At 41.3% G+C, this 13,510-nt stretch overlaps 1 protein-coding gene across 2 annotated transcripts in view; it reads right to left on the bottom strand.

Moving 5' to 3' along the window:
* Positions 1–10,848, bottom strand: part of LOC101161469 (uncharacterized) — a 47,774-nt gene extending 36,926 nt beyond the window's left edge. For both annotated transcript variants that reach the window (XM_023964709.2, XM_023964700.2), the window contains exons 1-2: positions 10,428–10,848; positions 3,737–4,278 (exon numbers count right to left, since the gene is read on the bottom strand). In XM_023964709.2, coding sequence (XP_023820477.1) covers positions 3,737–4,278; positions 10,428–10,740 — 855 coding nt within the window. In that variant the 5' untranslated portion in view covers positions 10,741–10,848. The remainder of the gene's footprint in view (positions 1–3,736; positions 4,279–10,427) is intronic.
* Between the last annotated feature and the right edge of the window lie 2,662 nt (positions 10,849–13,510).

Genomic DNA, 13,510 nt, shown 5'->3' on the forward strand with positions numbered 1-13,510 from the left:
TATATATATATATATATACACCGGCTGGGTAGCTCGGTTGGTAAGGTGCAGGACTGTCATGCAGGAAACTCGGGTTCGATTCCCAGGGCGGAACGAACAATTAATGGTAATGGAAATGGGGCAATTACCATGGAAATGGGGCAATTACCATAACAAAGACGGGCAATTACATCACCCAGTGAGGGTCCTTGGGCAAGACCCTTAACGTTAATGCCTACCTCACAACATGAGAGACAATGAACCACATGTCATGCCGGCTCAGACGTCGCCCGGCCAAACAAGGTCTGCGTCAGGTGCTGAGGAACCAGAGCACCCTGATGGAAAGTGGGCTACTGGAACAAGACGGAAATGGACTAGATGTGAGAACAAGGTTCTGTTAGAATGCTACTACTCAAGTAATCCCACCCAGAGGGGTTACATGCAGAGAATGTGGAATGAATGGATGCTTCGAAACCCACAATCAAGGCTAACTGCCAAACAACTGGTAGCTCAGTGCTCTAACATCCACAAACGGCAACTCCTATCACAACTTGAAATTGAAGCGATACAATACAATGCCACGGGAGAGCCAGAACAACAGGTCAGAGAGGAGATTATACCACACTCCCACCCTGAGATTGGGTACACAGCCCCAACAACCACAATTACGCTGAGCGAGGCAGCAACTGACCTGAAAGACAAGATCATGTCTACAATGAACACTAGGCAACCCCGACACCAACTACAACGGTTAAGTGACGTACCTGAAAGTCTACTGGAAATTGTGAATGAAGCATTGAGGGCAATTCCTACCACAACCATCTCAGAAACCAATGAACTGGTTTACACTTCAGCAGCAGTGATCCTTGAAATGCTTGGCTACAAGAGCAACCATGGAAGAAAACAGTACCCACCATGGAAGCAACGGTTAGAGGCCAAAATCAAGGCAACTCGGAAGGATGTGAGTAAGCTGACAGAGGCTCAAAGAGGTACAATGAGAAAGCAAGTACCTAAGAGATACAGCCAGATGCCCATACCTGAAGCACTGGAAACTGCCAAACAAAGGCTCCTAGCCTTGAGCAGCCGCCTAAAGAGGTACACAAGAGACAATGAAGCCAGACGAATAAACAGGCTCTTCGCAACTCAACCTGCAAAAGTGTACGCTCAGTGGCAGGGTCAAAACAGCCGAGCAGACCCACCAAGGCTAGAAACTGAACAGCACTGGAAAAGTATATGGGAGAAACAGACAGCACATAACAGCAATGCCCAGTGGCTGGTCTCTCTAAGAAAAGAACATAGCAACCTCCCTGAACAGAATCCAGTAACCATCACAGTGGCAGACATCCAAGAAAGAGTCTCAGGTATGAAGAACTGGACAGCACCGGGCCCTGACATGATACATGCCTACTGGCTAAAGAAGCTTACCGCACTCCACGAGCGCCTGGCAGCACAAATGAACCAGCTGCTGAGAGATGGGACTCACCCCGAATGGCTAACGGAAGGGCGAACGATCCTGATCCAGAAGGATCCCTCAAAGGGTGCAGTCCCATCCAACTACCGGCCAATAACCTGTCTGTCCACAACATGGAAGCTCATGTCAGGCATCATTGCAACCAAGATAAATAGGCACATGGATCAATTCATGAGTAACACACAGAAGGGCATTGGTAGAGACTCCAGAGGAGCCAAACACCAACTCCTGGTCGACAGAACAGTCGCTCAAGACTGCAAGTCACGACACACCAACCTGTGCACAGCCTGGATTGATTACAAGAAGGCCTATGACTCGATGCCACACACATGGATCACTGAATGCTTGGAGCTGTACAACATCAACAGGACTCTAAGAGCCTTCATAGGAAACTCAATGAAGCTGTGGAAAACCACCCTTGAAGCCAATGGGAAGCCACTTGCACAAGTGTCCATCAAATGTGGGATATACCAAGGTGATGCTCTGTCCCCACTGCTGTTCTGCATAGGTCTCAACCCCCTCAGTCAAATAATCAACAAGACTGGCTATGGATACCGACTCAGAAATGGGGCCAACATCAGTCACCTCCTCTACATGGATGACATCAAGCTATATGCTAAGAGTGAGCGTGACATTGACTCCCTGATCCACACCACCAGGATCTACAGTACTGACATTGGGATGTCATTCGGGCTCGAGAAATGCAGCCGGATGGTGACAAAGAGAGGCAAGGTAGTCCACACAGGGGGGGTCTCACTCCCAGAAGGAACAATAGCAGACATCGAGGACAGTTACAAGTACCTTGGAATTCCACAGGCAAATGGCAACCTGGAGCAGGCAACAAGGAAAGCTGCAACAGCTAAATACCTCCAACGAGTAAGGCAAGTCCTGAGAAGCCAGCTCAATGGCAAAAATAAGACCCGGGCAATTAACAGCTACGCACTGCCAGTTATCAGATACCCTGCAGGAATAAGATGGCCAAAGGAAGAGATACAGACCACGGATGTTAAAACACGAAAGCTCCTCACCATGCATGGAGGGTTCCATCCCAAATCCAGCACCCTGAGACTGTATGCTAGCCGCAAGGAAGGAGGCCGAGGACTAGTGAGCGTAGAAGCCACTATCCAGGATGAAACATCCAAGATCCATGAGTACATCAAGCTCAAGGCCCCAAATGACAGTGTGCTCAGTGAATGTCTCAGGCAATGGAGAGCAGAGGATACAGTGCTGGAGGACAGATCCTCATGGGAGGACAAACCCCTGCATGGGATGTACCACCGGACCATAACTGAAGTGGCTGATATCAAGAAGTCCTACCAATGGCTAGAAAGGGCTGGCCTACAGGACAGCACCGAAGCGCTCATCCTGGCAGCCCAGGAACAAGCCCTGAGCACCAGAGCAATAGAGGCTCAGATCTACCACACCAGACAAGACCCAAGGTGTAGGCTGTGCAAAGAGGCCCCTGAAACAATCCAGCACATAACTGCAGGGTGTAAGATGCTGGCAGGGAAAGCATACATGGAGCGCCACAATCAAGTGGCTGGAATAATATACAGGAACATGTGTGCAGAATATGAACTGGAAACCCCAAGGTCAAAATGGGACACACCTCCGAAGGTGGTAGAGAATGAGAGGGCAAAGATCCTGTGGGACTTCCAGATCCAGACTGATAGGATGGTAATGGCGAACCAACCAGACATTGTAGTGGTGGATAAAGAACAGAGGAAAGCTGTTGTGGTGGATGTGGCAGTGCCAAGCGATGGGAACATCAGGAAGAAGGAACATGAGAAACTGGAGAAATACCAGGGACTCAGAGAAGAACTGGAGAAAGCATGGAAAGTGAAGGTGACAGTGGTGCCTGTGGTAATTGGAGCACTCGGGGCAGTAACCCCCAAGCTGGAGGAGTGGCTACAACAGATACCTGGAAAGACCTCAGACCTCTCAGTCCAGAAAAGCGCAGTGCTAGGAACAGCTAAGATACTGCGCAGGACCCTCAAACTCCCAGGCCTCTGGTAGAGGACCCGAGCTTGGAGGAGAAACCACCCGCGGAGGGTGAGAGGGGCGTTTTTTATATATATATATATATATATATATATATATATATATATATATATATATATATATATATATATATATATATATATATATATATATATATATATATATATATATATATATATATATTTATATATATAAATATATATATATAAAAATGTATTAACATTTTTTAACATTGGCTGCATTAACATTGTATTACTCGACTAATTAGCTAAATTCAGGGGTTACCTCAAATTTTCCTGGGTCAGCAGCACCTGCTTGGCCGACAAAGATCCCAGAACCCTGATCGAGTTCCATCGCAGCTGGTATTCGCTCAAACCTCACCACCTGAGGCTCTTCCTCACAGTCTATGTGGAAAGACACCTCATCCTCTTTGATGGAGAGTGCAAAGAGACTCTCGGTGTTTACCAGTTGTGGCACATCAAAGCTGGCCGCCTCAAAGGAACTCTCTGAGCCCCGCTTGGTGTAAAAGAAATGTAACTTTTGGCTACCAGATTGAACTGGACCGAGCTTGACGCCGATGTGCATGATGGTCTGGGTGCTATCTGTAATGGCAAAGAGGACTGAGGCAGCGGGGCTGGAGGGCTTGATGTGAAAAATGAGGGAAAAGTGACGGAAAAAAGGATTGGGGACATGGACCGCTGCAAGCTGACCCATGACTGCCGATGAGCTGAACTTGTAAGACACAACCCCTTCCTCTGTGATGACTTTAGTAATCCCTTCTGGTGGAGGATCTCCAATCAGCTGGAGCAAAGAAACACCACTTTCTTCTGTAAGACAAAGATGTGACAGAAAGATGACAACTTAGCTTTTAAAAATAAAAAACAAAACAAACCATGGAATTGTAGTAAAAATAAACTGTTGAAGCTAAAAACACCCTACCCTCCTTTTTTTTCTTGTGACAAGATCTATTTTAACGTTATTACAAGAAAACACGTTTTCTGGAAGCTGATGACTGACAAATTGTACAAGATTTGATGAAAAACTTACAATTGAATGCTTGAAGTATTACCATTTAGAAAAACAACCTTTAGCACGTTTTGCACTTACAAAAAAAAAAAATCTCATATTCATACTATTTTATAAATTTCTTGGACAATATTTATTCGTATATAAAGCCCCAAAAGACAACCTACTCAACTTTTTATTTTCCTGTTTTTTTGTGATAAAGCAGGATCACAGGAAATCAAGTTTTTTTTTCTCATGAGAAAAGACCAAGTCCTGAGTAACATGCAGTAATTCCATCCTGCACCTCTCATGCATTTTTCTGTAACTGTGTGGACAGCCTGACCCCCTCGTCTGATCACTGTCAACAACCGCAGGATCATTGAACTGCAGCCACTTGTGCAGCTGTAACTTTACTACTCTTTAAATGATGACTGATTTGAACTTTGTTTATGACCAATGACATTGGCACAATCTCTGCCTGAGTTAAACCACAATTAAACTGGTCAAAATGAATACTTCTGGCGTTTGATGTTTTTCCTGACAAACTCCTTTGCTTTGCTGCAAATTGTAGAAAAAAGGAAAAAAAAATTTTTTTTAGCATATTGATTTGGGCTGAGTCTACACTGCTGAGCTGTGTAGACTCCACTAACCAGTGGAGTAAAATGGTGTAAGCTGAACCTTGTGTTAAGATACAAAGCATCATTTCAGAGGAAATGCAGCTCTATCTGCACCTCTTGTCCAGATGATGGAGCAAAAGTTTTGTGAAAGAAACAGGTCTGTAAATAGTTTCCTAGATCACCTTTTTGCTAGAAATATTGACCATTGACTGAACTATAATTGTTTAACAAACAAAGTATTTTATTAGTAATAAAAATATTTATGAACATGCATTTATGCTACACATTGACCAGTTGGTTTCTACCTTTTTCAATTTAATAGACACACTGCTATCAAAGCAGACATTTGAGCTCTAAGATCCCCTTTTATATATATTCAATAAAAAAAAGAAAGTGTTCTGGTACAATATCGGGATACATACCGTATTGCTGGACGTGTATCGGGATATGTGTCGTTTGCCAGGCTCATACCCACGCACAATACACACCCCTACAAGAGAGGTGCTGCTGTTAAGCAGCAGTAGAAGAAAAGATTCAAGGATACAAACCAGCAGGACTTGGGAAATGTACGATCTCCTCCCAATAAAATGGAATAACCTACGACCCTAACCAGACTACAGTGGGAGTACCCACAAAGCTGTTCACAGAGACTTGGCTCATGGACCTCATGCCAGATTCGGATGTAACACTGGATGGGAGGTGCTTGAGATGTATGATGATGAAAGATGGTATAAACTGCAAAACATCACCATCAAGGAGCAGTGCTCCACCAAAGATGTTGAACTGCTCATGGTTAGCTTTTGGCCATACCGTGTGGCGTGGGAGTTCTCGTGGAAAGTAATAACTGTTTACATTCAGTCCTCCGCAGATACTAAAGTAGCCTGTTAAGACATCTCTGCCACTGTCTCTCAGCCATAAATCCACACACCCTTCTCATAATATTCTAGAAACTTTAAACACACCCTACTCTCTGAAACTTTTTTTTTTACTTGTCCTGTTCAACAGCTGAGCAGACAGATGACAGCTGAAAGCCTCTTGTTTTGGGCATATTTTACTGTTACAATAGGGGTTATAAATCTTTTGACACATTAGTTGTACATTTAGGCTGACCCTGTCACTCTACAAAACTTCACCCAATATGTTGACTTTCAGAACAGCGACAATAAAATGCCGGACTTGCTGTTTACCAGCACAAAGGAAGCTTACAACTCATCACCCTTGCCTTCACTGGACAACTATGACCACAACCATGTCATTCTTCATCCCCCATATACCCCCTTGGTGAAGAGGATACCCCCCACCACAAAGGTGGTCAGACGGTGGTCAGACATCAGATCTGATGAGTGCATTAAGGCTCTCAGAGACTGCTTTGAGTGAATGGACTAGGATAAACTTTGTCTCACCCATCTCTAAGGGAGGACCTAGCCACCCTACGGAGGAAGCTCATTTAATAATAATAATAATAATAATAATAATAATAATAATAATAATAATAATAATAATACACTTAATTGTAAAGCACCTTTCAAGATAAAAATCACAAAGTGCTTCACAGTAAACAAAGTAAAACACAGAATATAAAAAAGAGTTAAGAAAAGTCCTTTTAAAAATATAGGTTTTTACTTGCTTTTTTAAAAGAAAACACTGAGTCTGCAGATCTGAGGCTGAGAGGAGTGGAGTTCCATAGGGATTCAACCACTGCTGCAATGGCTTGTATTAGTGGCCTCATTCTTTCTGTCATGACCCAGAGCTCATGATCATAGGTGAGTATTGTAACAAAGATAGACCGGTAAATTAAGAGCTTGCTTGCTCAGCTCTCTCTTCCCCACAATGGACCATTACACACATAACTACAGATACTGCTCCAATCCGCCTGGCAATCTCACACTCCGGGGTTTTGCCTGTGCAACAGTTCAGGCCGCAGCTTTCTTAGTCTTTCCGGCCTCCTTCCCCACCAGTGAATCCAACTCACCACCAGGTAGTGATCAGCAGACAGCCCTGCCCCTCTCTTTACCCTAGCGTCTAAGACTCAAGGCCAAAGGTCGCCTGGAACAACTACAAAGTCGATCATTGACTTCCTGCCTAGGGTGTCCTGATGCCACGTGTATCAATGAACATCCTTGTGCTCGAACATGCTTGGAACATTTTCCAGCACCCCTTCGAGAGACACCAAGAAGGTCGGGTACTTCAAACTGCTGTTCGGCCCGTAAGCCTAAACCAGAGTCAGAGACCTGTCAGTCAAAGACCTGTGCACCACCCGAAGGCAGAGGGACATGACCCTCTCGTCCACCGGGGTGAACTCCAACACTTGGCAGCTCAGACGAGTAAGCCCATATCAGCCCGCCGCCTCTCACCATAAGCAACTTTAGAGTGGTAGAGAGTCCAACCTCTCTCTAAGGACTGACTTTTAGAGCCGAGGGTATGTGTGGAGTTGAGCCAGACTATATCTAGATGGTATCTCTCAACCTCTCGCACAAGCTCTGGCTCCTTCCCTACCAGAGAGGTAATATTCCATGTCCCAAAAGGCAAGTTCCAGGACCGGGGTTTTATATATTTATTATATTTCACTTCATGCAGTGTGCCACAGTTTTTTTTAACATAGTTCAATTTAAAACTTCAATGTAAGTAGGTAAATTTAATAATAATAAATTATTAACTTTTGTATGGATATTTTTGGTTATGAAGTTTAATAATGCTCTTTACATATTAGGAAACTGGAATTAATTATCTTCAGCTTGCAAGAAAATAATGTTGCAAAGGACATAAGATTACAGATGACTTCATGTATATCAAGTTCAGAGCTTAACTGAGGTATTTTGTTTATAAATAAATTTGGACCTCCTGAGAAATTCTGGTTAACTGAACGAAGTACAAGATGTCATTATAGAGAGGTACAGATGGACTGAAAGAGGGAAGAAAAAAAGGTGTCAGATTTCCCTGGGAAAAAAGCCCATGAGTATTTTTTTCTTTTTTCTTTTGCAAGCCCCTGAAGACTCTGACAAAACACGGCAATTTCAGTGTTGAAATCTCAGTGTGGAACTAATAGACATCTCTAGGGATTATGGGCAAAGAATTACTCACTTCTCCCAGAGAAAAAAAATCCTGAAGAAGCAAATCAGGAGGTAGGATTTTACAGATATCAGTGGTGAATGTTCAGACAAAAGAAAAGATGCACAAAAATATTACTACTTTTGCTGGCTCTAAAATAATAATAAATTAAAGTTGAGCAGAGCGGCATCAGTTGGGAATTTTTGTGTATTATATAACATATATTAATAATATATATTATATAATATAACTAGTTGTATTATCATTTTTTACTGTGCCACAATGTTGCAAATTTCAATGTAAATACCTCAAAATAAGTCTTTTCACTGCAATTATTAGTTTTGATTAACATAGAGTAATTGATTACAGGTCACAATTAATTTATCACACAGCAAACATTAATGGCATGACAGTACTAGTCAGTACTGATCTTTTGTACTGATAAAAATGGGGTGAATTCTCCTAAAAAGCTCTCAAAGTGCCTATGTTTCTGTCCCAGTATTCACAATTCTTTTAGATATAACAAAGTAAGTCAATCAAATTTAAATTATTGATTTTTATCCATCAAAAAAACACTTTTTATGTGGGACAAGAATCAGTGAACTACAAAAGCAAAGAAAAACAAAGTAACTAACCTTGTCTGCTTATGAAAACTATAAGTTGAGCATTTAAATGACACATGGCTGAGGCAAATTCATGGCTGCCCACATGTTTAAGCAGCTAACTGACGCTGTTTTAGGTGTAATTCAGTGAAAACTAAACAGTGACGCTGCACAAGCAATGCTGCATCATAAAACAAAAATGAATAAGCTCACGTAATTGTGACTAGGTCTATTTGTAGGCACCTGTTACTATGATGCAGGACTGTGTCAGGGCCTGATCCCTTTCTCAATGCACAGGCGGAAATTCATTCAGACTGACATTCTTTAAGCAACTTTAACAACATTAATTTTAAATGAGCTATTAAAAAACCTTTAACTGCAAGGCATACTAAACATTTCTTCTCATAGAGCAAATACGTGTTTTTTAACCAAAATTACTGTCAATTTTTCTGGTATTGACTCATTATAGTAAATATGGAAACGTAATGTAGCAAATTAGAATTAATTTTTGATTTTGATTTTTTGATTTGAAATAGTTAATTTCAAGCAATCAAATACAATCAGTCATCAGTTATACATTCATACAATGACGAATCAAACTTAGGATAATTAGACATAACAAATATTGCTTGAAAAGGAGTGGAAGGAAGCAAATTTATATAATCCCATATAATTTTATTACATGATTTATCATAATCCGGTTTCTTACCGGAATTAATAAATAATACAAATAGTGTTTAATTTGTGTTGCGGCATATTATTTATTTTATGAAAGGAGATGTAATTGGCCCATGGCCAGACTTTGGACATACGTTGTTTACACTAACAATTCTTGGCAGAATAGCATTAAAAAATCTTTAAAAAAGAAGGGTTGTCCAGCCACAGCCAATTTAAAAAATACAACAACTTTGTTATGAACCGTTTGTGTTCCACGTCAAAGTTTTTCTTGGCCTTGAAATTCTGAAAATTCTGGTTTATCAAATATTTGCATCAAAATATTTGGACCAAAGTAGATGTTGCAAACTTTACTTTTGAAAGTTTGATAGCATGTTGGGTTCACTGAACAACAGGACTGGGACCTAAAGCAATCAATCAGTCTCAAAAATGCAGTCCCACATAAATTACCATTTGGAGGATTTGGAAATGTTATTTGTCTAGACAAGTCAAATTGCTTTTAAAACCAAATAACTTTAAACAACTTTCTAATTCAGAAATTTTTGAAATACATTTCAACACACAGGGGTTACCATTCTGGTTACTAATAGTTGTGCAGAGAGGATGTTCTTGCACTTTTTAAGGTAGGGGGTGGCACTCTACTGGGAGATGCCCATTTTCAGGTACACTGAGCAGCTGTCTTGCAGCACATTGAAAAAACAGCGACAGGCAAGATGTGGTACAATTGCAGGAGTGCTGCCCCTGGGAGTCAGCAGAAGGCAGAGGAATCATTTTGCACTGTGGTGACACCCTGCCCTATTCACTTGTAGGATCACACCAACCTCTTTTACAAAAATATGATTAAAAAAATATTTGGCAAGATTAGTTGGAGTTTTTTTTTTTTCAAACAGGAAGATCAGGAGGAAAATAAAGATATGAAGAGGCAGAGGAAACAGTCAGATTAATTTCAGATAGATCAAACTCTAAAAGTGGCCCATAGCCTGGAACCACCTCTAGATCCCTTTACCAGCACCTTATCTCTGAACTTGCCTGTTATTTCCATCCCTTGGGTCTTTTCTGTGCTCTTTGTGCCAGGTTCCATGGTAGTCCAAGTGGTTGGGGTAGCATCCCAGTCCTTAACAAACTTATGAATACCTGTAGCCACATTAATGATTTCTTCCCCCACCCTGGTCAACGTGATGTTCTCCTTTTTTTCCTTTGCCTTGATGCTACCAGTTGTTGTGGTAGGACCTATGGTTCCTTTGGTTTCTCTTAGGGGCTTTGTGGTTTCTTGAGAGAAAAACAAAAAACCCTGCAAGGTCCCAGCACAGAGCACCAGGATCAACAACCATGTCCTTGGCATGCTGCTGCAACAGAGCTCCCAGTGTCCTCCTAAAACTCTACTTTAAGCTGCACTGAAATGTCAAAGATATTTAAATGCCACTGTGAACGCTTAGACTGAAGCCCCAGTAAAAAGGGATGATTGATTTTAAAGACCCTCTCTCTAACCCCCCCCCCCCCCCCCCCCCCCCCCCCGTGCATAGCTGTTGCACAGACAAATACATGGAGGGGGTGAAGGGCAGAGGCTGGCCCATGGTGGGATCAGATTTGGCCCAACGCGTCAAACTCCTCCCTGGCTATGTTGATGAGTGATTCCCCAAAAACCTCCCGATGTCTGCAGGATGGAGTGACACCATGAAATTCCAATTACCACATATGACCATATGGAATATCTACAATGCAAACCTCTATTCCATTCTGAATTTAAGCAAAAATCAGAGACAAACTTCAAACAAGACTTTTTATGCTTCTGTGTATTACGGGCAGATACAGTGAAGTAAAAAAGTATTTAGTCAGCCACCAATTTTGCAAGTTCTCCCAATTAAAAAGATGAGAGAGGCCTGTCATGTTCGTCATAGGTATGCCTCGACTTTGAGAGATAAATAGAAAAAAAATCCAGAAAATCACACTGTCTGATTTTTAAAGAATTTAATTTGTAAATGATGGTGAAAATAAGTATGTGGTTACTAGCAAAAGTTCAACTCAATACTTAGATACCCTTTGTTGGCAATGACAGTAGTCAAATGTTTTCTGTAAGTCTTTATAAGGTTTTCCCAAACTGTTGCTGGTAGTTCGGCCCATTCCTCTATGCATATCTCCTCTAGAGCAGTTATGTGTTGGGGCAGCTTCTGGGCAACACAGACACTTCTATGAGGGGCCGTATAAGACATTATTTATTCTGAACCATTCACATTCATACATTCTTGCTCTCACAGTCATATATACTCTCTTTCGCATACATATATTCTCTTACGCATACATATATTCTCTCTTGCACATACATATATACTCTCTTTCGCATACATATATTCTCTTACGCATACATACATTCTCTCTTGCACATACATATATACTCTCTTTCGCATACATATATTCTCTTACGCATGCATATATTCTCACTTGCACATCCATATATTCTCTCTCTCGCATGCATATATATTACTTTACACATACATACATTCTCACTCTCATTGTCACTCTTAAAAAAGAATGTATGTATGTGAAAGACAAGTATATATGTACGTGTGTGGAAGAGTTTATATGTGTGTGTGAGAGAGGAGTATGCATGAAACGGAAGTGACTTTGCATGAAAAGGAAGGCACTTTGAATGAAAAGGAAGGCACTTTGCATGAAACGGAAGGCAGATGATTTCTCGTGCTCTGATTGGACGAGAGGCCGCCACCTCCCATTTTGAACAGATGCTAACATGAACCAATAAGAAGGAGCCACGGAAGTCCTGCAGCAGGCCATCGGAACCTTAAGAAATATTTTATCTTCACCTCAAGTGGTCACAAATCTGTCTGCATCTCTAGAGACACAAAGGAATGTCTCTAATACCAATAATGGTAATAGAAGTGCCACCGAAACAGAAAATCCGTATCCACCTTATTCCTAGCCCCCATGAGCCTTTGCGTGAATTATGGGCGACACTTCCTGTAGACGCCGGAACACGCATTTACATTAAAACAAATTCCTCTTGTTTTCGATCCATAACTACATATAAATGTGGGAAAACCAGCTGTCATTTCTTAAAAAAGGCAACGGTGAGGTGGAGATGAAATATTTGTTAAGGTTCCGATGGCTGCAGGACCCCCGTGGCTCCTTCTTGCCGGTTCGTTTTTTTTTTTTAAATAAACTTTATTAACAATATCTTGCACATACAAAATACCAAACACAAAACTCCACTGTGTGCAAAATACAATCTTCACGTTCGCCATGAGAATGAACAAAAAAAACATAATGATAACCATGTAAAACAGGTTATGCAAAAAGAAAACAAAAATAATAAGGCAAAGGAATCTGTTAAAGTTTCAGGAGAGACCATGTTTCAACTGTTCTGACAGCTTTTTTGTTAGTGGAAGATTTAATACTGTTCACATACAAAACCATTTCTTTCTGAAAAACATAAAACACTGTTTTTTTGTTGGCATATTTACACTTGTGTATAAAGTATTTAGCCATGATTATAAGTAAATTAACTACATATATTTTTTCTGCATTAAGTCTTCCTTGTGTAAAATATCCAAAAATAATATGCTCGTAAAATAATCTATAATCTTCACATCAGTGGCGGTTCTACCCTGAATTACTCCCCGGGCGAGGCCCTCCTCTAGCGCCCCCCCCCCCCCCCCATAGAGTCACTTTGTCCATTTATTGTAACTGAAAATACAGTTAGGGAATATTTAATAAACACAAACAATCTGAAATAAATATTATAAACTACAAATCACACTAATAATACACTAGAATAAATGTAACTGCAGCACTAAGAACAGAAAACACTAACTAAAACCTAACCTTTGTGGCCTTCCTGATGCAAGCTTGTCAATAACGTCATCATATGAAATCTGCTCCCCCCCTGAATGATTGATACTAACAACAGCAGGTTAGTGAGTTGCTCCTGAGACATTGGTGATCTCAGGTATGACTTGATCAACTGGAGTTTTGAAAAGCTAACAGCAGCAGCAGCAGCATCAGCAGCAGCAGCAGCAGCAGCAGCAGCAGCAGCAGCAGCATGCTACCATCACAGCTTATTTAACATTATGAACTAATATACAACAATAAAACACAAC

This window comes from Oryzias latipes, chromosome 2, assembly GCF_053564925.1.
Source record: "Oryzias latipes strain Hd-rR chromosome 2, Olatipes_Hd-rR_3.1".
NCBI lineage: Eukaryota > Metazoa > Chordata > Actinopteri > Beloniformes > Adrianichthyidae > Oryzias > Oryzias latipes.